Here is a 27,148-nt window from a genome sequence, read left to right on the forward strand (position 1 = left end):
GATGATCATGTATTGAGTGGGATAGGAAGATAAGCATTGGACCCAAAACAACTGGAAAACAAGAATTACCGGATCTTTCAAATCGATTTGGTTTGAGAAATGAATGGCCAAATTCTCGACAATTTCATGTTTCTCTTTCAAAACGGCAACATGAAGTAGACGCATTCCTAGGAAAGAATGTTTGAATTGGTGTCTAATAAGTTATTCAGAATACGTTGATACCTCTGTGATCTCTCGTTTTCATCACATCTTCGTCAACTAACTGATCCAAACGTCTCGCTTCATTCTGCTCAATTGCCTCAATTGCACTGCTAAGCCGATTCTGAATTTGACGGAACTCTTGAACATGACGGGACAATTGGGTATTGCTGTGCTTTGTTGCTCTCCAAATTTGATCTCCTTTTCCTATAGATAATATTTAATTCAATTTTTTATATTACAAAATATCCAAACCCTCAATCTGAAGCTGCTCCAAAACTGTATAATCTTTGTTTCTGATCTCACTATTTTGAATTCTGCTGAGCACATCTGGTTCGAATCCTTCTGGTGAATCCGGATCCGGGTGTCGTTCTATTAGAGGTTTTACTATATATATATAAGATATAAATAATCTGTCAATTGATAAAATGTTTCTCATCACCAACATTTTATTAGTTGACATATTTTTGATATCTCTGATAGAAGTTGTTCCAATGAATTTTTCCTTTCATTACGTCGATTCTAGATTCATTACACATTGCTTTGCTATAATTCCACCAAAAAATTGTTAGAGATTCCATGTAGTCATCCATAATAATTACTTTATTAAGAATATCGATACGTTGACAAAATTTATGAAAAACCTATCTGAAAGTTTCAAAAACTCTCGAAAACAGTGTATCGCAAACACTCTTATAGAAGGCAACCCTTCCACTTTGAGCGCAATTATTTCAATATATATATATATATATATATATATATAAAAGATATAAATAATCTGTCAATTGATAAAATGTTTCTCATAACATCACCAACATTTTATTAGTTGACATATTTTTGATATCTCTGATAGAAGTTGAAATAATTGCGCTCAAAGTGGAAGGGTTGCCTTCTATAAGAGTGTTTGCGATACACTGTTTTCGAGAGTTTTTGAAACTTTCTGATAGGTTTTTCATAAATTTTGTCAACGTATCGATATTCTTAATAAAGTAATTATTATGGATGACTACATGGAATCTCTAACAATTTTTTGGTGGAATTATAGCAAAGCAATGTGTAATGAATCTAGAATCGACGTAATGAAAGGAAAAATTCATTGGAACACAAATATTCCATCCGGAAAAATACATTATTCAAAATGACATAATTTCAATAAATTTGCACCACATCATAACTTTCCCACCCTCGCTTCTTTCGCTTTCATGATAAATGTTTCCTGTTCAAAAGATGAGAACTCGCAAAAGTGCACTAAACGTGCCAACGTCTTCAATTCGCAGACTCGCGATTCTCGAATTATTCATGGTGTTCCTCGAATTGATATCTTCTACTTCTCCCAAAAAAAAAACTAATCATTTGAAATAGCAGATACTTTTTTATCAATGTGACTCCATAGCTTGTTTTCTCTTCCTAGACTTGCTATCTCTGGAGTAAATAGGATTAGTGTGTTTTTTTGCTGTGTCATCATATCCGGATAATATGAACGGAGATCTTTTGAGCTGTCTTTTAAACGATGAGTGTTCCAAGGCTGTTCATAACATAAAATAAAGCTTCCATTAGGAGCTTTAAAAGTTTGAATGTCTTTTTAGAAAATCTGAAATTGAATTTTTGATATCACTGTGAGAATTCTATTCATATGAATTCATTTATTATCAATTTTCTGTTGGTTTTTTTTCTTATTTTGCTTTCTAACTTCTCATGAACCCTCCCTACAATACTATGTTGGCAGCTCCAGGAATATCTTCAAGATTTTTTTTAAAAGTTACTTACCGTAGTTTCTCTAATATAATAGAAGCCCACCCGAGTCGTCAACATTGAGCCCATACATCTCATTTCCTGTAAAAGATATCAAAAGATTGTCAACTAAAAAATATTTATCATAATTTCGAAAATAATTTTTTAGTCAACCATTTTTTGATATCTTTTGCAGGAATCGAGGCATATGAGCTTAAAGTTTAAGGTTTGTTTTGCCTTCTATTAGGGGAAATACGGTATTTCAATCACTATTTGTTCACATTATGTCATAAAAACTCATAACATATTTGATTCATATAATTTCCTTTTAATCTTTCATGCGACTACGTAGTCGAAAGATTCAAAGTTCCCCCTCCTACGTTTAATTCAATAAACTAACCAAATGGATCAATTTCCGGCTGTGCCCTTCCTCTTCCATAACTATTTTTCCCATTCATAACAATCTCACATCGTGTTGATAATCCTTGTCACTCCCTACATGACAATCTTTTTCTCAAATCCCCCAATGTCACCTTCGCGTGTCTTCTAGAAAGTTGCGTGTTACGTCTTCATAAATATTCTGAATAGTTGTCCGAGTCTTGATGATTCACACACTCTCTCTACGGGTGGCTCTGATAAATTGATAATAAGACGGACGCCTGGTTTCTCTCTTTTTTCACCACCATTTTACTTCTTTTCCTGGTCCATCTGTTTTATTTTTTTCTTTTCTTCCTCTTACTCTCTAACTGAAATTGGTTGGTTTGGCAGCGCCGATGGATGCATGAGCGTCTACCATTTGATAATTTCTACTTCATGTCATCAAGCGACACTTTCGAAAAACTGTATATTGAACAACATGGTTTGATTTTCGTTTATTATATTGATTAGGAGTTTATTTTCTATTCTATGTTTTGGAAAAATGTTCCAAATGGACAGTTTTCGAAATTAGGATTTTAAAAGATTTAGCCAAGATGAAGCCATTTATTTCGAGATTCATCGAATTTCTTTCCATTTTCAGATGCACCATCAGAGGAGCAAGTCGATGAGTGGTTGGCAATTGGAGAAGTCCTAAAACTGGAACAGATTGTTCTCGATGGAAGAGGTCACATGCTCAAAGAGAAAAACACTGTGAATGCAGCTAGCAATGAATTCTTGTCTGGACTCACACAGTATCTTACCAAGATTGATGCAATCCATAAAGCAGTAGAGGAAGGAGACGTGAGAAGAGTCAAGTCTCTGATTGATAGGCCACTTCTTTCCACTGCAAGGGATAACTACGGTGAGTTTGTTTATGGGAACTGGAGGAATACTTGAAAGCGTTGTAGCGAGAACAGTTTTTTTGTAATAATTTTAAGTTTGCTACTCATAGTCAATGTTTTCGGATAGCATCCACTTGGTTCACTATGAACCAGTGACGTTGGAAATTATCTTTTCGATAAACGGAATTCGGAAAACGGAAGACGGAGGTCGGAATTTCGACATGTCAAGTGTGTAGAAAAGTCATAAAATTCCAAAAACAACTTCTCGCAGAAGAGTCCAAATCATCATATATCCTGAAAGTTCGAAACAAACCATTTTTCCCGTATTCCGGAGTACGGAACCCGGACAAAATTTTACTTTGGAATCCAGAAGTCCGGAACATACATGAGGTATTTTTGTAAATGTGGGATTTTTGAATTCGCGAAAATTCGACGAATTTTCTGAATTGATAAATCAGCTCGCGCTTTGGTGTGTTCAGGGTAAAACTAGCACGAAAACACAATGGTTTTAAAATGCTAGCTGTAAAATGTTTAGCCTTCGAAGTATTTAGGTCTCACTTCGAAAAACAGCTCAACATTTACAAATCACCTCATGTATGTACCGGACTGAAAAAAACAGGGAATCTGGAATCCTAACATCTCTGCTTTGAACATGGAGATTCTGATCAAAATATCTGATTCATTGATATTTCAGGAATGACACCAATCCACAAAGCTCTTCTTCATGGACAAACCAACACAGTCCGATTTCTTCTGACCCGTTTTCCGAGCTGTGTGAACGCAACAGACCACGTAAGGCGCTTTCCCCCTTTAGGGCATCATTCAAAATGGATAAGTCGAGCCTCCATGATGAATTCTCAAAATAACGACAAATCCTTCTTATCCGCTCTCGTTTTTCGTTTCTTCTTCTTATCCTCTTCAGCCCTCAACATCATAATCACACGCATTGAATCAATCCATTTCAAGGGCTTCTTTATTTTGTTATTCCTTCTTGCTCTTGTATCGAGTGACGACTTGGTTCTTCGTTTCGTTTTCAAATCCAAAAAATTGATTAATTTTCCTTCATTCCAGGCTGGTCGTACTCCTCTTCATTATGCTGCAGCTGATCCGAATGGTGAACATATGATAAAAGTGCTTCAGAAGAGTGGAGGCGACGCATTTATTGAGGATAAACACGGACATACTCCATTCTACTATCGGACTCATGGACAACGACTGAATGTTCGGTCAATGAAAGATAATGCAGTAATGAATCAATTGATTTCTGGGCAATTGAGCAGACCATTGCTACAAGATTTAGAAGAAGACATTTATGATTGGATTCATACTGGAAATATTGGAAAATTAGAAGAACTAGTTTTAACTGGATATGCAGATTTGTTGCTTGGAAGGAATCATGAAGTCGACGATGCAGATAGTATTGGATTCTTGAAGTTCTTCCACAGTATCAGGCATATTTTAGTTTATCGGTAACTTTCAGTAACCGTATAATTCCAGGCTAAAATCCAATCGATCCACAAAGCAGTGGAAACTGGAAACCTCCGAGCTGTAAAGCTTCTTACCGATCGTAAGAAGCTATCGCTCTGCCGGGATACTCGTGGACTTTCTCCACTTCATAAAGCTATAGTATTCGAGAGAACTGATATTGCAAAGTATCTGATCAGAAACTATCCACAATCTGTTAATGCTATGGACCAGAAAAAGAGAACTCCTCTTCACTATGCAGCAGCTCTGAAAGACGGCGGATATTTGTATAAAGTGATGAGAAAATCTGGAGCTGATCCCAATATTTATGACTGCGTGAGTCATTCAAACTTTCAGAGCTCAGTGTCTAGCAAGCCTTTTCAGAATGGTCGTCCTGCAAAATACTACTTGAAACATGCTGGAGAAATCGATTTGGCTGCAATGAGATTGGACACACGGGCTGCACTGAAACAAGTTTTACATAATAGAGTTGCTCCAAGCTATCTAGAATCTTCTATTCAACAATGGCTTCGTGATGGACAGTTGGCAAAGTTGGAGCAACTTGTTTTGTCCGGATGTGGAGACTTACTACAGAGTCGGACATCGCCTCACACTGAAACGCAAGCGTTTTTGGACAGATTGCCAGAGTATATGGTAGGTTTGCAAGAGACAAAGAAGATACAAATTTCTTTTTTTAAAGGAAAAAATCGATGGAATTCACAGAGCGATTAAAGAGGGAAATTTGGATGAAGTCAAAGAATTGATGAAAACGAAGAAGCTGGCAATTGCCAGAGATCGCTACGGGTGTACACCACTTCATTCTGCTGTTGTTCATGAGCATACTGATATTGTTCGTTATATAGCAGGACACTATAATTCCGTTTTGAACGCGCCTGATTATGTAAGCACAGGCTTAAAATGTATTCCCTAGAAAACAATATAACTTTCCAGAACAAAAGAACAGCAATGCATTATGCAGCTGCTGCACGAGACGGAGGACATTATCTGAAAATTCTTGGAAAGGCTGGCGCAGATCCGATGGCAGTGGATAATGAGGGACGAACACCAGATTACTATCGACGCAATGCGGTTATTGACTTGAAATTGATCAAGGATAGAGAAGAAGATTTTGAAAGAATCAATGAAGAATATCTGGAAGACGGAGGAATTGTTGATTCTGCTCCAGCTACACCAGATTCGGGAAGTGAAGCATCATTCGTGGATAGTGCACGATTGTTAGATGAGGATGAGGAGAGCATAGGGCTGCATAAACTGGAAAAGACAATGAAAGGAAGAATTGAAATGCCGACATCGGAGAATGGAGTATATCTTGCCAGAACTGTTGCACCTGTTCTGACAAAAGCTTTGGCTGAGGTTTGAAAAAAAAAGTATACTATCAGAATGATTTTATAATTTTAAGGTATTGCTCCGTCGACCAGCGGATCCGATTGGTTTTATTGCCGAGTGGCTTTCAAAATACGTTGGAGAAGGACCCCGTCGAAATGGGAACGGGCATAGAGATGCTATTTAGAGATTCGATCATATAAGAATTCAGAAAATCATTTTTATTTCACATTAAGAGATTGTCATCTCACAAAATTTCTTTTCTTGTCATTATTTGTATAAATTATATAATCATGGTTCGACATTCAGTAGACAGGGAAATTGGGGTCAATGGGATAGGGGAAAGTTTAGTCTTGGACGGGAATAATATTGTCATTGGGGAGAAAGCGACTAAGTCACGGGGTGCAGATAATCACCAAATGTGTGGGAAATGACGATGATTTCAAAAGAGTTAAAATGGAAGGAAGAAGCATTTGGAATGAACTAAAAATTTCAAGTAGAGATTAAGCTTTCAAACAGAACTGAAGAAAATTGAATATCTAGGAAGTTATCTGAGTTAGTTGTTGCTTTGCAGTCGCTGTAGAGCTCTTTTTCTGGAGTTGAGTGAATCGGAAATAAGCTGCTGAAAGTGGATGGACCGCCTTTATGTGGGACAGGTAAACTTCAAATTTCTCGTCTGTGTATCCACAATCTTCGCATACGAAAACCTGGAAAATAGCATTCGGGAATAGGTGTTAGCTATTCGATCTGGTACAAACTTCTTCTAGCTGGTTATTAGTAAGTTAAAAGCCCAATCAAGTAACTAGTCGTTTTCAATGTTGCTTCCAAGCTCCCAATTCAGTACCCAGAAGGCAGTCCAAGGTGACGCCCAGATTGCCAAGGTTTCCAATTCGCACAGTGGAAATCAGCACAACCGTACACCCCAATTGCATCGAGACCCGCAAAGACTCATACCATTTTACGAAAAAAATTTTGTTAAAATGGGTTTGTTTTAAAAAAAATGTTTTGCGGATTTCGACGGGATAAGGATGTACTTCCGACTGTGCGAATTGGAAATCTGGGGAATTTGACTATCACTTTGGATTGCTTTCTAGTCCCAGAAATCTCAGGTTTCAGAACTTTGTTATAACGAAACAGATCGAACACATACCTTGCTCCGACGTTCCTTGTAGGCGTATTGGTGAGTGACACCATGAACTTTCCGAAGATGAGATTCCAGGGAACATCGTTGAGTGAATGATTTCTCGCACTGTTCACATTTGTAAGGACGGACTCCTGGAATTTCGTTAAACCGTTGAACATGTAATAGAAGGGCCCTCTAACTTTTAACTGTGAGCCATTTTTTCTCCGCTCCTGTCAAAGATCTGCAAAAGTTTTGAACTGATAAATTGTTAATCATGATATCAGAAGTGTTTTGTAAGCTGACATGTTTTTGATATCTTGCATAGGAATTGAAATAAATGAGATCAAACTTGGCAGTGTGGGGGACCTTGTATTACATGTTTTACAGTATCAAAGTACACTAGCTAATCATCCTCAAGCATTATGCAAATAAGATTATGAAACGCTAACATTGATCGTTCTCTTTTAGTGGCCAAATCCCTTTTTTGACACAAAAGTATCTCTCTACAATTGGCGCGCCAAAAAGTGTGGGTAATATTACGCCTCTCGCTACAATGGATTCATTTCAATGACACGGTTTGAATAAGAAAATAGTGTTGTAGGAATGGAGACGCAGACAACTTCCTTCCAACCGTAAGTCAACGGAGGGTGAGAAAAATGGAAGAACGACAAATTAGTGGTTATGAATTGGTGGAAATTAGAAATAAGAGGCAAAGTGTAGGTAGAGAGTACTTTCTAAAGTGAGTTTTGAGTGTATCCTCTGTTTCTTTTCTTTTATACATACCTGTATGGGTTCTTGTGTGTCGTTTTAGATCGAATGTATCGTTGAAACCTTTACCGCAAAATGTGCAAAGATATCTTTTGAGATCACTGTGGCACTTGATGTGACGATTCAGAAGACGTTGTAGTCCGAACTTCTTTCCACAAATGTGACACGTCAATGAGTCTGTGAGCTCTTCGTTGATTTTGGATAGAAGATTGAGAGAAGATGTGCCAGCAGAGGAAGACGGTGTGGAAGATTCAGAAGATGAGAGGGAGTTAATAAGTGGAGCAAGTGGATTCTTGACTCCGTATCCGCCGTTGACGAATTCAACGCTTCCTGGATTTACGATTGGCTGAAAATAAAGATGATCAGAAGATCAGAAGACTAACTGGCATACACTGGGTATGGCTGCCTGTGGAGATGGCGAAAGAATCGAAGGAGTTGGTGATGGAGGATCATCATTGAGGAATCGTTCAATGAGAAACTGAAACTGTTTCTGTTAATATGACAAGACAATGGAAAGACTAACCTTCTTCGAACTCTTTACATCGGGTTTGCTGCTGGTGGTACTGCTGATGTTGCTACTCGAAAACAAGGTGTTGTTGTTGTTAGAAAAGATCTAGAAGAATAAATATTGAAGAAATTCAGAAGATTTGGAGCTAACCTGAGTAAAAACATTGATTTCTCGAGGCAGCAGTTGCGCTCCGATCAGTGGCAGCCATACCCGTGAATCCATTCTGAATAGAGCAGAGCTGGAATTCAGGATAGTTGAAAACTTGATAACAGGTGAAGGAATGAAATTTTTCGAGAAGAGGTTGAAAAAGAGGTGGAGTCAAGAACGAAAAAATTCTTATCAGGATTGGAGGAAGAATTCGAGTAGAACAATTATTCCGACGCCTCGGAGCCATATAATGATAGGTTCGGCGGGAGCAAGTGCCCCAGATTCCGGGGATAATTGCCGACGGCTCGGTAGAGTAATAAAGCATACGGTAATGGGTAAAAGGGAGCACATGGAAAATTGGGGAAATTGTAGGTCTCCCGAAAATTTTTGTTCCTGTTTTCATGAAACGCTCATTCAAAAAAACAGAAAAGAAGGAATTACCGTAAAAAAGAAAAGGCTCATACTGTCAAGTTTGAGCTGGTTTTTTCCGAATCCTATGCATAATATAAAAAATGTGCTAACTGACAAAACAGTTTTGATATTATGATAAACAATTTATCAGTGGACAACTTTCTTATATCCTTGACAGGTACCGACATAAATTGACTCAAAGTTTACAGGTTTTATGGTATCTGAAGAGAATGGTAAGAAGAGCAAAAAAGCATAAAACTAAATAATTGGGAGTATTTTGAATGCCACAAATGGAATAAGTGTTATGCAACCAGTATAAGTGACGGTTACAGTTGTTATGGTGTAACCGTGTATGAGCACTTGACGCACTTGAGAAGCGGTTCTGAATAGCATCAATCGAGGAAGAATAATAAGAAAAAAAAGAAGAAAGAGTAGAAGAAGACAAAACAAGCAACTAGTATTATTCCACGTGGCAAATGAGAGGAAACGGTTGTGTTGCGCAACTGTTCAAAATGGGGAAGAAGAGATTTGGATGCCGACGACGCCATTCGAAGGAACGTTTAACAACGGATGAGCTTGTGGGCGATTAGAAGAGAAAAGTGGCAAGAGGAAAGGCAATGGAAATGGCTGGTTGGTCGTATACAAGAGGATTACTGTAGACGATTTAAGAGAAGAATAAGAAGAAAAAAAGAAGAAGACCGTTGGAAACCAGTTGAAAAAAAGCGGGATTATTGCGTAATCGCTCAGAAAATGGTTTGAAGGTTTTTTTAGAGTTACGCTCATTGAAAAAAAGAACGGTTACTGTAGATATTGTTTTCTTGAATGCAATTCTGCAAGAATATTGACGACTTGGAAAAAGGCAATGTAAAAAAGCTATCAAAAACAAGGTGGACCCGAAAACGCCAAAAAAAGAAGCTTAATTTCAAATTGGAGATGTATTTTTTAAATACACAATGAACAAGTTACCAGAAAAGAGGTTCTGCGCATAAAGGGCAAGCTGAGAATCTGATCATAGTTTTGAAAGTATTCAAGAAGATTAAAAATCGATAGAGACAGTTTCTCGAACTTACAAAAAACAAATCAATAGCTGGGTACCAGTTTATTAGAGTAAATACGGTATGAAAAAGCAACTTCCATGGTCTTTATTTTTGACGATTCTCATTGGATCAAAAAAATACTGCTTACTTTTTGGCGTCCAAACTTTTTTAAGAGTCAAATAACATAACTATAATAGTCCCAATGTTATCTAGCATTCATTCAGAGAAACAGTTTACGGTAAAAAAGATTTTCCTCCAATGAAAGTGCATATCGTATTACCTGAAGTAGAAGGGCCCACACACAGTCAAGTTGGAGCTCTATCATCTGGATTCCTGTGAAAAATATCAAAAAGTAGACAAATGACAAAAGTTTTTTGATATAATGATAAGTACTTTATCAGTTAACAATATTTTGATATATTTGATAGGAACCGAGATAAACTGGCTCAAAGTTTGAAGTTAGGTGCCCTTCTATGAATTACAGGTTTTGCAATAGATTTATTACAGCAATCAGATGCAATTCCCTGGTAGGAAAATAAAATAATGTTCTCCCTTATTATATTTTTCGAAATTTCTCTGAAAAGAGGAAATGAATTGAAATGACAACAAAAGGCGGAATACCAGTTGTATTCCGGTCTTCCATCGGGGGTACGGTATCACATAAAACCGAATCGGTTGAGTCGGTCCGCAATATCAGCGGTACAAAGTCATCGACCTCCCCTTGTGTGTGTATATTTGATTTTTCGATGGATTCTCCATTACCTCTTCTTTTTTCTTATTCTTCACCTTCCTCAATTTTTACGCATTCTACAGTATCGGCGTCACGCCGTCTGCGTCTGATCGAATCATCACAAAAGAGGTGTTGAAACTGTGAATGACGAAGGAGGAAGGAGAAGAAGTGGTAGGAAAGGTGTCTTCTGAAGACAACGACGACGACGCCAACGCGCACGGTGCATTTATGAAGCGTGACGGTGAGGAAAAAAAGGCATTTTGAATCACTGTTGATCAGCCAGTTGGGCGAGAAAAATGGGAAAGAGGAAGAAGAAAACGGGGACGATGGGAAGGAGAAAGGATCAGAATGTTGGTAATGTATCTAGAAATCATTAAAAAGGACAGAAAAAGTAAGCAGAGGTTCCTATATTGATAAGTCGAAACGTTTCAGAATCCTGAAAGTTACCGTCAACGGTTGAGTGCTTCAAAATATCCAGTTTTAGCTCAAATATCTCGGTTCCTGTAGAGGATATCAAAAAGTCGTCCATTAATAAAATATTGGTGATATTATGATACATAATTTATCAGTTGTCAAATTTTTAGTATCTTTCACAGGAATCGAGATAATGGAGTTTAAACTAGACAACTTGGGCAGGCTTCTTTCAGAGGAAGCACAGTATACTGGAATCGACAGCAAATAACTTTTTAAAATCCGTGGAAAACATGTTGGTAGGTATTGTTTCTCATGAGCCTACCAGTGTCTTAAAAAGGAGATAATTGAAAATAAACAGGTCTTTTCTAGAACTTTTCATGGTCTCTCGCCCATGGTAGCAGGAATGACAGAAACTTTATTCTCTCTCGAGCCCTTATTCTTATGAATCATAAGAATGTTGTATCCTTGGAAAATTAATAAAATCGTTAAAGGGAAACTAACCTAGTACTGTCAAACATTTGTTATTATAGCTGGAGAGGATTACGGTAGCTATAAGGACAGTGATAAAAGGTTATCTAATAGTAAGTTCTTGTTCGAAAAATGATCATCAAAAAGACCAAAGCTCAACACTCTTGAAAAACCAAATTATTGAAAATTCACCTGGACAAGGAAAATATCAGAATGGGTCTACGAAAGCTCTGAATATCTTTACAGACCTTCTGTTAATGTTACGGGAAAGATGACACCGTCCTATATCAGGCTACTTTTCATCTTTTTCATCGACGTCGTTGTTTCGTTACGGTAAATCGTTCACCGCAAACTTGCAGCCATCGTCTGTCTTGTTCTTCTTGTTCTTTCCCGCTCCTCCATCAATCCGGCCATATTTTCCGGCAAATTGCGGACAAACTTGCGTCTTCTTCTTCTTCCCACCTCTTTTCTCAATTCTTGGGGCCAAACACAACACCTTGGGGTGAGAAGTAGAAGAAACACTAATTATACGGATTTTTCGACAATACATACGACCACATTAGAAAAGGCCGTCCGTGGCTTCTTGTTGATGGAGTTATGTCGACAAAAAGCATGTCCGACCGACGAAATGAACATGATGACGATTTGTTAGTAATACCGCCTGACGAATTGAAGTCATTTAATAAGATTGAAATACGGGCAGAAGATCCGAGAGAAGAGAAGAGACAGTTTTTATTCGAAACGGACCGGCGAAATCCGGATGATGGCTAGTGACCTCAAGGACTGTAGAGGGGTACTGTAGCGCAAGAGAAGTGATAAAGTGTTTAGACCAATAAAATTTCAACAATCATTATTCTAGTATGATCCGTGGAAGAGAAACGCCGATGGCTGAAGGTCCCACAACGACAACTACAGTAACCTGAATTTTTTCTTTTCCAGATTTTTTAATTTTTGCGACTTGTCTTGGAAAAAATAAAAACCTTGGCGAGAAGTTGTGAAAAACGAGAAAATGAATAAGGAAAATGAACATATTTTTAGGTTACGGTAGTTGTCATTGTGGGACCTCCGTTTCACAGAATTTCAAAGAAAGAGAAATTTATAGGACTATGCACTCTCTGCACGGCATGGTACCAGTAATTCAATTTGGACATTTTTGCTCTTAGAAAGTACTATATAAAGAAATTGGAGGAAAACAATTATATTTGGGTAATTGAAGCTTTTTTAAATTAAATCATTCAATAACCATGTAGAAATGTAGAGGGATTATTTTCGTAACTAAACATTGAATTCTCAATTAATTTTGCAGTTTCTGAAACCCTGGATGAGCAATTTCACATTAACATTTCCGTAAAAAGTACCGTATTTCCTCTAATAGAGGCCCTCACTCTCTTGAGCTCAGTTATCTCGATTCCTGTGAAAGATATCAGAAAGTTGTCAACTGATAAAATATTTGTAGTATTATGATAAACATTTCGTCGGTTGGTTACTTTTTGATGTCTTTTACAGGAAATGAGATATATGGATTCAAAGTTGACAGTTTGGAGATTGTATTAGTGTTTACGGTAAAAATTTTTTAATTTCTGGAAATCAAGATTAGAAATTTCATATTAACTTTTTGATATACAGTATACTGGAATTGGGAAAAAAATCTAAACAAATCAGTTTTGAAAAAGAAGATCATAAAAAATAATCAAGACTTTTCCATGAGCTCTCGCCCAAAGTAGCAGGAATGACAGAAACTTTATTTTCTCCAGATTTCACAAGTTGTCTTGAAAAGCGCGAAACCAAGGACGACTCGATTCAGTTCGAATTGACACTCCTCTCCTTCTTCTTCTCTTCTACAATAAGTATGCGGTTGTCTGTGTGTTTCTTTTGTATCTGTTATTAAGAACCTGACGATCCCTCCTGTCTATTATTACTTTTTTTCAATTCATTTTCTGCCTGTTTTTCTTTCCGTTGAGTAACTGTCGTCTGAATTAATTTTTTCATAATTATTGGTTAGTCGCAATAAATATCTTCAGTTTTTGGTTCCAAAATTTTCCATGCCTCATGTCATACCAAATATCAAGATGGGACCCCTGGAATAGGACTTTATTTGAATATAGGCCCTTGCGGGTTTTGCTATGGTATCTTTCAGGTTCATCACTTTCTGACCAACTGAAATACCGTATTTCCTCTAATAGAAGCCCATGGGCTGCTATTTTTCAACCTTTTTCTCAGGGTGAGCTTCTATTAGAGGTGGGCTTCAAAAAGAGGTGGTTCCTTCTATTAGAGGAAATACGGTAGATGAGATAGAACTCACTATCAGAGAGTACATCATAGTGTATTCTACAGTATTTTTTACAAATGGAAAATTGGAAGTAACTGACTTGTGTCTGTGATCTCTTAAATTGGCACCAACCAATCAAGTTGCCCAAATGCCCCATTCCAGATCCCGAGAAATGATGAACCATTAAAAAGGACTGCAACGAGTTCCTAGAGATCAAAATGATGTTCGATTGTAACCTTCCCATCGTACAAGAAATACCTTATTCAGTTTGTTTACTGTAACCTCCGAATAGTAACATTATCCTCGAGCAAACAGATTACGCAGTTCTGTCAAACAATGAGGGGACTTCAATATTATTGCAATTCAAAGAAAACATAATCTATTTTGGTCCTGATATTTTCTACACAAGTGCTCTTCCATCTTCCCGAGTTTCCAGTATTTTTTGAAACTTCACAGTTTTTTTCCTACGTGCAGGGATGTTCAAAACTGATTTCGGAATTCCTTAAATTCCGACCGGAATAATTCCGAAGCTTCTTTTTCGGAATCAGATTCCGATCGAATTTTTGAGTTTTTTGAACTACCGTATGTCAAAGGCGCACGCAAAAAGTTTTGTTGCGGGTTTCGAGCGGAATCACTTTTCGCGTTTTCGAAATTTGTTTGTCAATTTTATTAACCAAATTTTGGCCATTTTTCTCATGAAGTTTTCTCTCCGGAACATTTTTTCTTCTGAATTTGAGGGCCTCGCGGTTTGTTGACATGGTGGCGCAATCGCGCCCTAGCCGACCGACTGGCGCGAAGCCAATGTTTTAAAAAGTCAAACTCGGGTTTTCTAACTTCCCAGTCGTTATATCATAATTTTATCGATTATCTAGGTCGTTTCAATGAAAAAAATGTGTTTATATTTCAGATGATTCTCGAAGACAACTTCAGGCAAGCATTTTACAATAAAATCAAGAAAGGAGACAAAGTAAGTTTCTGCTTCCACTCCGAAGCTACAACTGTACAATTTCAGAGCGTTGTGTTGATCGTTTCCGTCGATGCAGATGCAGTTTGCTCTACTATGATTTTAACAGTGAGTGAGATTTCATTGTAGAAGTAAAAACTATCCATATTATGGGTGAAAAATAATTTTAAAAGATTTATCTGACAACATTTAAGAAGGGAACAACTGAGACCGTATAATTAACGTCGGCTAACTTTTTTCTGAATCGAATATAGTCGCCTGGTGAGATCATAGAAAATTATACCGCAAAATACCCACAATGTAATAAAAAATAAGCAGTACGGAATTGATATTCCGAATGTCAACTTCACAGCAAGCAGAACTTCGAATATGACTTTGCATGTTATACAAACTGAAAAAAAATGGTGAAACTGATTATCAGTTTGAAATTAACTCACTGAATTGCCCCGTATGCACTGTGTTGAAAGGGTACAAGAAACACCACAGTGCTCGAAGTCCCATTGCTTGCTGCGCTGATGCTCGCAAGTCTGTATAGATACTGTAGAAAATAACCGCGAAGAATGAGGCATCGGTGGCGAAAACCACAAAGCAAAGAATTATGAAATGCTTATCGCTGCTTGGATTATCCTGAAAAACACCATTTTTCAAAGATGAGTTTAGAATGGAACCTACCAGGAATAGAGCGAGACAAACAGCTGTAGCGAGAAGTACAAGGAAAATACATATAGTTCTCTGTCCCGATTGAAGTCGCATTTTGAATCGTTCACATAGTATTGAAAAATATGTGAATATCTATGGAAGAATACAACTAGAAGAGAGAGAGGCCGCAGAGAAAAGACGCGCAGGAGAGCGCGTTTACCAGACTTGTAAATCGGCGCCGAGACCCCGGAAATTCCGGGGAAAAAACTCCGGGGAATATATAATTATTGGTTCCGAAGCTTCTCACTATAGAAATTGATTCATAGTTATGTTTGAGTTCTGATTTATCACAATTGCAGCATCTATTGAAATGTGATGACGTTCCGTATTCGATTCGAACAGTAGAGGGATGGGGATCAGTGGACAAGATTTTTGTCGAACTGCAAGAGCAAAGTATGAATTCCACTATCGATTAATTTTTTAAATCTTGCGTTTTCAGAATGCAACTACATTCTCATCAATTGCGGAGCGACGCGGTCCTTATCTCGACTCCAACTTCCTCCGGATTCCATCGTCTACGTTCTTGACTCCCATCGCCCATTTCACATCGAAAATGTATATGCGAACGAACAGGTCCATTTGTTAATCAATAACAGTGAAATGACAGAATTACAACTTCCTGATGTTGATTCCGTGATACAAGAAGATTCAGACGATGAGGATGAGAATGATGATGAAGATGCTCCATACGAGCAACAAGTGGAAAATGTGCGGCGGAGAGCTATCAGAAGAGAAGAGATGCAAGTTTGGGAACGTCAGCGACAACGAATTCTTTGGAAGTATTATGAATCCACGTGGTTCAGTTCTCCTAGCTGTGTCACTTTGCTCGAATTGGCGGCTGAGATGAACAAAGTTTCCGCGGAATTGATGTGGTATACATCAGTCGGATTGAACAGTGCTTTTATTGATAAGTTGGTAGGTATTGTTTCTCATGAATTATATGGTATTTATAATACTTATTCCAGATTTCGATCGAGAGATACACCCAAATTTGTGTCGACCGAATGCGCCCATTCGTCAATAGATTCATGCCTAGAAACATCATTAATCAAGGAAAAGTTGATGATCTCTTACATATCACATTTGGTCGTGAGCTCCCTCTTGCCATATATTCACATTGGGATTTGTACAACTCAATGACGGTCAACGAATATTTTTCGATTAAAACGAAAAATTGGACGCAACGAGGGGATGCTAATACCAGACAACTACTCACACAACTTGGAATTACTTTGCATGAAACAAAACAAAAATTCGAATCGCTACCGACGGAACAACGGAACTTGGTTGTGGATGTTTTGGAAAAAGAAATGGATTCGTCGTTTGCCACATTTTTCGCCACTCTTGGATACTGTGGGAAGCTGAGCGCTTGTGATGTAGCTCGAGCTGTTACTTTGAAGTTAGAGATGCCAAGACATGAATCGGTATAGTTCTTGAGGCAAATAATTATTTACATCTCTAGACGTCTTATTTTCAGATGCTGAACAGGTTTCAAGCTGGAAAGATGATTTTGCAATCGTCGATCACTGGAGAACGCCAAGAGCGCCTACATCTTTCTCACACACTGACTTCAACTTGTCAGCGAGTCCTTCAAGTTTCCTGGAAGTCCGTATCAGCAGCAATTAATCAGTCTGAAATCATCTCAAATGGACCATATTATCTCTTTTCGTGTGCAAGGGCTATAGGTGGGAATATGATTTTTAAAATATAATTAAAACATTTATTCTTCAGACGAAGATATGCTAGACTCCCGCCACTTCCTCTACAACACTACAAGTTTCATGCTCAGCGCCTTCGCTTCGATGAAAAAAGGAAGAACGGCAAAACCATTGATCGCAATGTTTCCCTTGGATGGCGAAAGCGCTGGATGGCTCGTTGTTACTGGAGTGATGCCTATTGCCACTATTTACGAAGATAATCTTATCAAAACGTAGGAGGAATTTATAGGTCATTAAAATATACATTATATTCAGGTGTATCGGAAGAGCATTTGAAAGAGTGAAGAAAACGAATCCTACAATCCGAATTGTTGATGACTCTTTTAACTCTGATATCATCCGGCTGAAGTCAGAAGATCGAACACGATTCATCGATCTCCTCTTGCATGCCTTCGAAGGCGATTAATTCTATTAATTTTTCGTAGTTCTTTTTTTCAATGTTTTCATTGTGTGCGGGTCGTTTTTTGATTTTTCCAACTGCTGGTCCCTATTCATTTTCTCAATTTTTATATACTAACATCGACTTTCAAGTTTCTTCGTGAACACTGTCTGTGAATTTCTGTCAATTGATTAAATCGGTTCAATTTTGTTAATTCTTACACCAAACTACTCGAAATGTCTTCGTTCGCTACTAGATCTAATGAGTCAATTTCATCAAAAATTAAAGTGAGAAACTAAAGTTCCTTCTCCTGTCATTCGCCACTTCTCAGCAATCCTATTTCGTTCATTCGACCCCAGAAGGATTGAATGGAGCTCAATATCTTGCGGTCAATCGAGAAGGAACAATCATCTATGGTCTTAGAATTCGTGTCGAGTTGAGCATCATTGAAGCGCCTGGAGATGTTCCCGAAGTAATAACGACAGCCACAGAGAAGACAGTTTGTAAGTACCACGTGGCGTCTGGATCTTGGAAAACGTTTCAACTCGATGATGATTTCGATCCACTTCTTCTGACAAGGGTTCTAGAATTCTACACTATCAGTGATAATCTTGTAGTCATTCTTTGTTATGATTCGGAGCATTGTCAGTTTATTCAAGTCTTGATGTATCTAGAGCATGAAAAAGAGTGGGCTCAATCTGTTGTATACAGACGAAAAACAGTCAGTCGATTGGCTGGTCCACCAATAGTCAGTGAGTTTTGGTGCAATTTTTGATTGTCCAGAAAATTGTCGAAATTGTAGATTTGAGCTTTTTGGATAAAGGAAAAATATTACTGTGCGGTGTTCGAGGGGCGGAAAATGGAATAAATGAACGAATGTCGATGAATATTGCTGCTAATCCATTGAATAGTTTTAACCAACAAGATGAAGATTTTAGCAATTTGGTGATCTTGGATAGGGGAATGAAATGTTTCATATTATTCTTTCAGATGGAAGAATTCAACAAATTTCTGATTACACGACCCCCGGATATCGATGGAAAATCTTTGATCAGTCTGTTTCTTTTGAATCTTGATCAAGATCAGATATCGGTATTATTATCAGAGTACGAACTAGTACCGTAATCATGAAAATTAGATAATTACAGAGTTGATCCAAACGATCCGAATAGTGAAGCGATTTTTGCAACCAACTGCATTGGAATTATTAATAGAAAGGATAAAGAGTTTTCTGTGGAACAACTTGACGACTCAGTCATATCATCGTAATAGTTTTATGTTGAAAAATTTACGAGAATCAATATTTTCAGAACGGGTAAGCCTCTGAAAGTCACTTCAATAGCGAACATGAAAACGAAAGGTGGCAGTGTTTGGATGACTTTTTCAGTTACTGATATCGAAAAACTGAAAACGATTTATTGGAGGTGCAAACACCTTTATGTTCGAGTTATGCTGTAATTTGAGTCTTCTGTTATAACAAAACGCTTAGAATATTTTTCCAGACGGTTGATGATAATGGGATTTCATGGAAGTATTTATTTATGGAGGTTTGACAATGGTTTCACATTCTACTGTCTCACTCGAATTCTGACGTTCCTCCATGGGTTCGTTTTTGACTTCCGACTACTCTACATAGTGCTGAAAGTTTTATTTCAGACCCACCATGATTCCAATATATGCACCACAGAAAAAATTCTACATGTGTTATCTGGATATTCAAAGAAGACGCTTCTTCCGTTACGATCATACTGCAAGAGTTCAAAAAAATAAAAGAGATCCAAACGAGACAGATTTCGCTATCAGCTTCGATGTCGATTCATCTGGTGGAACTGTCGTGCTTGATCATCCAATTGACGAATGCAAAGAATCAAAAATGAAGTTTGATATAATAAGTTCTGGTCTCTTATTTTTTGTCAGTTTTCAGATTGAGCTATTTTCCCAACCCGACAAAGCCGCAATCGCTCGTAAAACTAGCAACATTTTCTGCATACAGGTCTTCAACAGCTCTAACTTCTTCTGTCCATGAAAACTTTTTGATTTCAGAAACTTCCCAGCATTCGAGAAAAGTAGTCTTCTCAGACGACTCACTGGTTTATTTGATTGGAAATGGAGCGTGTGACACCCATCCCATCTGAATTATGAAACTTTCCTGAAACTAAAAAATTTTCTTTGTGCAATACAATAAAAAAAATGCTACATGAGTTGACATACAACAGTAATACAGAAACATCGAAATTTAAAATCTGTCGACCAATGTTTCGATTTTGGAAACGATCTCTAGCATCTTATCGTATTCCCCAATAGTTTCGGTCGTATTTTCGATGGATTTGCAATTAACATAAGCGATAGCTGCTTGCAATTCAGCCAGTCCAGCCGAGTATTCTGCACGGGCAGTTTTTCTCTTAAAGTTGCGATAAAATGAAATATAGAAATTAACACGAATGTTTTACCTCTTCGAATGTTTTGCACATCGAATCCGCTTTGGAAACTAAACCAGCTATGTTCTCTTCAGTACTAGCCAGCTTTGTAGACTGTTCTTCCAATCGAGATTTAACTCTAGTTTGACTAGAAGATACATTCCCAATTAGTTCGATGAAATTCGTCAGTTGACTAGTCAAGTCTTTCGCCATTGCAGATTGTTTCGTAATTTTGCTCTCCAACTCAGAAATTTTCTGAACCACTTCACTTTGTTTATTGGCCAGCTGAAAAAATACAAAACAACATTTAGAACTTAAGCATTGCTTCGAAATACCGAGATAAAATCAACGAAGTCGTCAGCCGGCTTCGATTTTTTTGCCAGAGGATGGTTCAACTTTGCATTTTTCGTATTTTCCACAAGCTTGTTAGCAGACGGATCAACAACTTGGTCGGAAGATAGTGGAGTTGCAAAACTAACTCGCTGAAGCATGTTAATTTCTATTTATGAAGACAAAAAACAAACTCGTTACCCTATCGTCAGGGTTTCCTGGACGTTTTTTGAGAGAAGATCGAGGTGTTGAACTCATCGGATGAATAGAATTTATCAAAAAATTAAGTGTTGATTTTCTCTAAAATAACTGAACAATTTGGGAGGAAGTTACTGTAGCAGTCGGGTGCAGCACACATTGAGTTGTGTTGGTCTCGCACCGAAAACAGTATTTTTGTCGCCGCGATTTTTCAATTCGTCGCGAATTCTGTTTCTGGCATAAAACCGATTTTCTGACATTTTTTTTCCAATAGAAGTAGTTTCATGATAAATTGCAATCATAAAGTTTTTTTTCAAAAAAATCTTTCAGCGATGTGGCGCAGTCTCATTGTTCTTCTCATCGCTCTGACAGTCGCTACTCATTCGAATTCCCTTCAGGATGTTGCCAATGGGTCGGCTAATATTGTCACTAAAATTCTCGGTAAGTTATTCGAAAAATGAGATTCATTTTTCGCGGAAGGTTCGTTCCAGGGCTCCAGTTCGATGAATCTCACACAATTCTTCTCAAGCTTTGACATGCCTTCGTGTTTCCGTAAATGCATGCCTGCCATGGATAACGTTGGAATAATGCTAGAAATTGCCAAGAAACCAGAAGCTATGAAGGCAATGTGTCAAAATTTAACTGAATCATCGAAATGTGCAATGGCTACAGGATGTGATGCCACATTTGTTGGAGCTCTTTCGAATGCTTTTCAGTTTGTTTGTTTGGATAATTTGGAGAGTTAGTTTCAAAATTCCCCGCAGAAACATGTTTTTTGCTCTTTACAGAAGTTACTGCCCAAATCACATGTGTTCAAGAAAATGCTGGCGACCTGCAGCAAGAGTGTGAAAATGAGTGCGCTGTGCAAGCAGATGCTATTGACAAAGCTTCCAAAAACACAGCTGACCAATTGTTCAGTGTAGAAACACTGTGTAGCTCAACCTCGTGCATAGCCAATTGCTACCAGAATAATATTCATAAGTTTTGTGAGATTGGGGAAGATAATGTTCTCGACACAATTTTTTCGCAATTTGAATCGCTAGAACGGCCCGGTCTGATTGGATACGTGAAGGAGAATGAGCGAAATAAGACAGGGATCGCTAAGCTTTTTGGAATGATGATGCCGGAAAATTGCAATGATGAGAAACTCAAAATCAAGATTCCAAAAAAGGTGATGCTTCCCGAAAAACCAAAATCAGTCGGTTCGCCTCCTGATCTCCGCAAAGAGATTCCTATTCAAAAGAAGTCAGTTATTGAAACCGAAAGAAAAGTTGAGTCCGATGATGCTCTTCTCGCAAAGGCTGGAAATTTGTCGTCAGCTGCTTTGATGTACAACGGCAAAATTCAAACATTGCAATGCCAATTTCTCGACTCGCGCGGAAGCCCCCAGCAAACCCCAGATTTCGAGACGCTGTCAAAAATTTTATCAGTGAATTCCCAAGATCCGTACGATTGAAACAAACCCACTTCCAGAATCACTTCAACAAGAACACTACTCCGAATACTACTAAAGCCTCAACCGACAAACACAACGTCGATGCAAAAGAGCGGAAGTGTCGGGAATTGTCTTCAGATCAACCACAGACAAGAAACACCGTATCCACTACAGCAATTTCGAACATTTTCTGGATTGTTCTGATTTATTTCATGTAGGATATGTTTGTACTGAAATTTACTAACTATTGATATTGGCATGTTTTTATTTTTATGCACGATTTTCAATTATGAATGGTACTTGGTGTATTTTTTATCAAGAACATTGTTCTTATCATTCTCTATACTTGTTAATTACCGAGTCATACACTTGATCTCGAAAACAAGTCATTTTTCTTCAGAAATGACATCGAGATCAGGAATTTATAACAAATCTGGAAGGGAGAGCATTAAAAAAGCTACTGTTGAGACATATGACAACCAACAGATGCCTGACGAACTAGCTGCGTTCCACGCTTTCCATCTCGATAGTCAAGTTGATTCAATCGAAAATGAACAAGAGGCCGAGCAGAATGGAACTGGACACACGAAGGAAGAGTTCAATCAGCTGGAGACACCGAGATTGGCCGATCAACAGAGTCCACATGAACACGAAGACAAAGATAGTGATACTGATGATGAAGAAATCCGAGTGAAAAGAAATAAGAAGCAGAGAGTAATGTTCACCAAGTTAGTCAAAAGTCGACTGGCATCAGAATGGGAAGATATTGGATCCCAGACTGATCATTCGGATATGTCAGAAGGTCACTATTCTGACGAAACGAGTGAAGAGAAAAACAAGCGTGAATTCCGGAACAAGGCGAAATCAGAAAAAAGAATTTTACGGATGGCTGCTATCAATGAGAAACACAATATTGCAGAATAATATATCAGAGACAAATAATCACAATTCAATAAAGGTTTTTTTTGGTTTTGTATTCTTGCTGTTCACTTTTCTCTGTAGTTTTCTTCTTCATGAAAATACCGCTTCACCATTTTGAACATGGGTTTCCGTAGCGGGCGGAATGTGTACCGCCTCTTTCTCTGCGTCTATCTCTCCCTCTCAACTGCCTAGCACGGCGACATCCACTGTGCTGTTGTCAGCAGCTTGAAAACGCTTTTTTTTTGATTAATCATAAATATTCAAATTTTAATTAAAAGGTTATCACCTTCATCTCACCAATCCCAATTCTCTTCAATTTTTATTGAAACTTTTAACAGAAAGAAATGGACGGACCAGATGAAATTGATTCATTAATGCAATCTTCATATACTATGATGATGTTGACAAAACAGGGTAAATTGTTCGAATCACTTCTTTTGTTAACAATATTGTCCTTCAGGTGAAGTCCATTTGGATAACATGCTCAGCAGAGCCCATCGGGTTGCTACTCAGATCTCATCAATGTACAAATACGAAAAACTTCTCCAAGATATGCAAGGTGGCAATCTATCCATAGTTTGTCTATTTCTAATTGTTCAATTCTAGATTTGACTGTCAATGGTAGCAGACGCAGACTTATACTCAATGATTTGCAAAGAGAGAATAAACAAATCATGGCTTTACAAGACGAAAATCGACATCTTCGGGAAACTACAGAAGAATATTTATCAACTATTCGAGATATTTTGGAATCACATTCCGAACTAGAAAACTCGATTGAAATGTGAGTTTTAATATTTATCTTAAACGACTTTGAAGAAATTAGCTGTATCATTCAGGCAACATCAAAACAAAGAGATCGACAACATTGATAATATTATCTTTGAACTAGCCGATACAAATCTAGAGACCCGACTGAAGTAAAAAAATCTCTTTGTCCACCTGATAATAGTTTAAAATTGCAGAGCGAAAGCACTGAAAATGCAAGAGATGATGGATGATTTGGACAAGGTGCGAAGAACGGAATGTCAAGAATTACAGTTGGCCGTACAGTCTAACAAAAATTATAAGTAAGCATTTTTTTATTTTTTAAACACAACATTGAAACTTTACAAGGAAGTCCAAATAACATACTTGTAACGGGCCGGGACCGGCCCGGCGGGCCTGTCATTCCACAAGTTTTGAAAATTTCAAAAAACACATAAGGGGGGACCCTTATGTGATTTTTTCCGATCAAACATTTTTATTCGACTTTTTTTCAATATTTTTTGATCATACAGACAAACAATCCAAAAAAAAAACAAAAAATGAAGAAAATTGTATTGAGAGCTCAAACTTTGGCTCAAAATGACAAAATTTTTGCTATCGGGCCTTCCGGGCCGGGCCCGGTTTCTCTTTGTTCAGATTTTTCAGTGTTTTTTTCAGAGAACTGTTCAAGATGGCTTGTTTTTCGAATCCATCGGCTGTCGCTGTTCTGAAAAATGCCTTGAAGATGGTGGAAAATGATATCTTGGACGAAGCCAGCGAGCAGATTAACAATCTTCCCGAAAATGAGAATATGAATGATACGATAATTCAGAAACCATAAAGTTTTTGTATATGTCTGCTTTTCTTGTTGCCAATTGATAAACATAATGATCATCAATCCCATATGTTTAAAAACATCTTTCGAATAAAAACAAAGTTGTAACAAACCCAATTGGGCAAATACTCATTCGCTAGAGTCTCACTTGCTAGAGAAGCTCTTTTTCTATAATTTTTCACCACATTGTATGTAGGGGAAGAAACCTGGAAATCTTAAGAATTTTCAAACTGGAAAAAAAGTGTAAACTGAAATTTGACGATTTTTAGCGAGTTTTTGCCTTTTTTTTTAATATCAGACTAGTCCAATCTTTTCAGATTTATGTCACAGCCAGCAAGAAATCATTGAAAAGACCTGAAAGACTATAAAAAATTGTTATTTTACTAAAATCACTGTTTTTGGCGAAATAACGCTGTGTTGAAGTCAATGAACTTAATTATAGGCTTGAATCTTCCGAAAATAAAAAAATCGGTGAAAAACCATCGAAAACTGAAACATTCCCAAAAAGCACCCAAACTTCACGCAAAGTATAGTGGACGGCGGTGCCCGGGAGATGTCGGTACATCCGGAACACCTCCCTACATAATAGAAATCGTCTGGGGGTCTTTCGGTGGACATCACACAATCTCTTCTGAGTCGGCTGAGATCCTAAGGATAGTTTGCAGACAGGGGAGCTCCTATTTAGGTTAGTATGCGTACTCCCTAGTGGCTCAGAAGAGATCGTGTGATAGAGGTACCCCCGAGGCCAACCTAGGGTATGGGTCCCGGGAATTTTCTGAGCTCTGAACGGCCTGTGTTGTAAAGAGAAAACTAGAGCCCAAGTATAATTTTGGTAAAATGTTTAATTTTCGTCAGCTTTTTGTCCGTTTTTTGTCCGTTTTCGTCAGGTTTTGCGCACGGTGAATAATTCACGCGTTTCTCGTGCATCGATAAAAAAGCAACATTCAAAAAGTTCCAAAGAAATTAATTTGTTCGTGAACCGACATATTGATTAATTTAAGACTCTAGGCATCGTTTTTTTCCCTCAATTCTTCCCTTTCTAGGTCATTCCACGCCAATCCAATCCAAAAACTCCACGCTAAAAAACACGCCGAATAAAAAAGCAAAAAATTTTGGAAAAAAAAAATAAATCTTACGTAGGATCTTACAAGGGAAGACGTTTTAGAAAGGCTTTCAGAATTTTCTCATTTTTTGACAGGGGTTAGTTCACCTCCTTATTTAGCCACTGACAAAATCTGTATACGCACTTTTTCCAAAAATGCTGAAAATTTTCGTCTGAAAGTTTCCAAATGCTTAACCATTGTAAGCCCCCTTTTTCCTCCGTTATTTCGCCTCCTGGGAGACTCCGGGGAACACCACACACTTGTACGCCCTCGCGTTCTGTAGTTTTCAGCGGCGACGTCACAGGTGATTCGTGATTGACCAATTACAGAAGAAGGGCTATAATCGACCAATTACTTATCTACCGCGAACGAGAGGTTCTACAATTGACCATTCGCGAGCAAAATGCGTATCACGCGGCCGGATTTCGACACACCAAATTGCTTGTCCACGAGGACTACACCGGGGGGTGGCCGAGAAAACTCCCACTTTCTCGGCCATCGCTAATTTTTCTCTATTTTCAGCCAATTTTCAGCCAATTTTCAAGCTAATTTCTTGCCAAAAGACACAAAAACTTTCAAAAAATCAAATTTCAGTAAATTCTCATCTTTTTTGATCTTTTTTTCACCTAAAATGTTTCGAAAATCAGTCGAAAATTGGCTTTTTCATTTTTTTTTTCCGTCTGTCTCCTCTCTAAATATTAGTGTTATAATGTAATAGTGCTGTAATTTATCGAGAAATGCCTTCAAATATGTCTCTCTTCGTCATAATTTCCACTTTTTATCCTTTTTCAAGTGAAAAGTTTTGATTTTCAGGTAGCACAAACAAGGACTTTGCTCAGGGACTTCGCCGCCGCTTCTCAACAAAGGTGAATTTTTTCTTCGAATTTTCTCCGCATAAAAAGTTATTTCAGATCGAGATGGTAGCTGAAAAAATGGAGAGGAAGGACAGTGAAAGCTCAGACAATGGATTTCTGAAGAGAAAATCGTCTCTCCCGGTAAGAAAATTGTTCCGAAAAAAAATGTCCGGTTAATGGTACTATTTTCAGTGTTCATCATCGTCCCGCAAGCTGAACATCGATCGATAAAGATGAGTTTTTCTCCTGAATTTCTATTTTTCCTAAAATTCAAGCATAATTATCGATTTTTTTCAGCCGGGAAAACTTCGAAGCGGAGTCATCAAGGCAAGAGGAAGGATCGTCAACTGTCAACTGCCAGGTATTCAAATTGTTCCGTAAATATTTTTGGGGTTAATGGTACTTCTTTCAGGAGACCTCTGTTTCCAGGATTCGATGGACTTGGATCTTCCGGAGAGGAAAACACAACTTTTCAAAATATTCCATCTTTAAAAACATTTATTTTTTGAATTTTTTGCAAGAAAAACTTTATTTTTAAACATTTTAATGACATATTGTCGGAATAAAAAAAGTGAGACTCGGTGTTTGCGTACTTTGATTCCCGCCTCCCCCCACCGACGCTCCGCCCATCGCTTTGCAAGTGCGGCGTGGTGTTTTGGCGCCCCACTTGGAGATCA

General features: G+C 37.8%; 8 protein-coding genes across 8 annotated transcripts in view; 5 read left to right on the forward strand and 3 right to left on the reverse strand.

The window, feature by feature from the left end:
* CBG09217 overlaps nt 1-6,162 on the forward strand; it is a gene marked incomplete at both ends in the record, with an annotated part of 9,507 nt that extends 3,345 nt beyond the window's left edge. The window contains 9 exon segments of the mRNA XM_002641948.1: nt 2,905-3,208; nt 3,883-3,977; nt 4,197-4,621; nt 4,669-4,678; nt 4,680-4,988; nt 5,037-5,306; nt 5,353-5,553; nt 5,604-6,026; nt 6,073-6,162. Of these exon segments, the coding sequence (XP_002641994.1) occupies nt 2,905-3,208; nt 3,883-3,977; nt 4,197-4,621; nt 4,669-4,678; nt 4,680-4,988; nt 5,037-5,306; nt 5,353-5,553; nt 5,604-6,026; nt 6,073-6,162 (2,127 nt within the window).
* A 373-nt stretch (nt 6,163-6,535) lies between these two features.
* Cbr-lin-48 lies at nt 6,536-8,617 on the reverse strand (the record flags this gene model as incomplete). The annotated part of the gene is made up of 6 exons (XM_002641947.1): nt 6,536-6,703; nt 7,147-7,271; nt 7,903-8,233; nt 8,279-8,365; nt 8,411-8,500; nt 8,546-8,617. 6 exons carry the CDS (start codon nt 8,615-8,617, stop codon nt 6,536-6,538), a joined length of 873 nt encoding a protein of 290 aa, XP_002641993.1.
* A 6,161-nt stretch (nt 8,618-14,778) lies between these two features.
* Nucleotides 14,779-19,625, forward strand: CBG09214 (the record flags this gene model as incomplete). Its single annotated transcript, XM_002641945.1, has 15 exons — nt 14,779-14,838; nt 14,884-14,943; nt 15,834-15,927; nt 15,974-16,449; nt 16,500-16,958; nt 17,012-17,219; nt 17,266-17,464; nt 17,508-17,562; nt 17,963-18,383; nt 18,434-18,737; nt 18,780-18,896; nt 18,942-19,085; nt 19,134-19,235; nt 19,288-19,509; nt 19,556-19,625. Coding segments are annotated over 15 exons (2,991 nt in total), but the record flags the coding sequence as incomplete, so codon positions are not given.
* Nucleotides 15,054-15,588, reverse strand: CBG09215 (the record flags this gene model as incomplete). Its single annotated transcript, XM_002641946.1, has 3 exons — nt 15,054-15,226; nt 15,273-15,462; nt 15,508-15,588. 3 exons carry the CDS (start codon nt 15,586-15,588, stop codon nt 15,054-15,056), a joined length of 444 nt encoding a protein of 147 aa, XP_002641992.1.
* A 242-nt stretch (nt 19,626-19,867) lies between the features above and the next one.
* Nucleotides 19,868-20,539, reverse strand: Cbr-syp-2 (the record flags this gene model as incomplete). The annotated part of the gene is made up of 3 exons (XM_002641944.2): nt 19,868-20,032; nt 20,082-20,333; nt 20,384-20,539. The coding sequence occupies 3 exons, from the start codon at nt 20,537-20,539 to the stop codon at nt 19,868-19,870; spliced, it is 573 nt and encodes a 190-aa protein (XP_002641990.2).
* Nucleotides 20,540-20,965: 426 nt separating this feature from the next.
* CBG09212 lies at nt 20,966-22,926 on the forward strand (the record flags this gene model as incomplete). The annotated part of the gene is made up of 5 exons (XM_002641943.1): nt 20,966-21,017; nt 21,057-21,317; nt 21,365-22,005; nt 22,050-22,225; nt 22,425-22,926. Coding segments are annotated over 5 exons (1,632 nt in total), but the record flags the coding sequence as incomplete, so codon positions are not given.
* A 350-nt stretch (nt 22,927-23,276) lies between these two features.
* On the forward strand, nt 23,277-24,520 carry CBG09211 (the record flags this gene model as incomplete). Its single annotated transcript, XM_002641942.1, has 6 exons — nt 23,277-23,346; nt 23,393-23,491; nt 23,539-23,716; nt 23,772-23,852; nt 23,898-24,002; nt 24,358-24,520. 6 exons carry the CDS (start codon nt 23,277-23,279, stop codon nt 24,518-24,520), a joined length of 696 nt encoding a protein of 231 aa, XP_002641988.1.
* A 2,014-nt stretch (nt 24,521-26,534) lies between these two features.
* Nucleotides 26,535-26,852, forward strand: CBG09210 (the record flags this gene model as incomplete). Its single annotated transcript, XM_002641941.2, has 2 exons — nt 26,535-26,612; nt 26,769-26,852. The coding sequence occupies 2 exons, from the start codon at nt 26,535-26,537 to the stop codon at nt 26,850-26,852; spliced, it is 162 nt and encodes a 53-aa protein (XP_002641987.2).
* Between the last annotated feature and the right edge of the window lie 296 nt (nt 26,853-27,148).

This window comes from Caenorhabditis briggsae, assembly GCF_000004555.2.
Source record: "Caenorhabditis briggsae complete genome, chrIII, whole genome shotgun sequence".
Lineage (NCBI taxonomy): Eukaryota > Metazoa > Nematoda > Chromadorea > Rhabditida > Rhabditidae > Caenorhabditis > Caenorhabditis briggsae.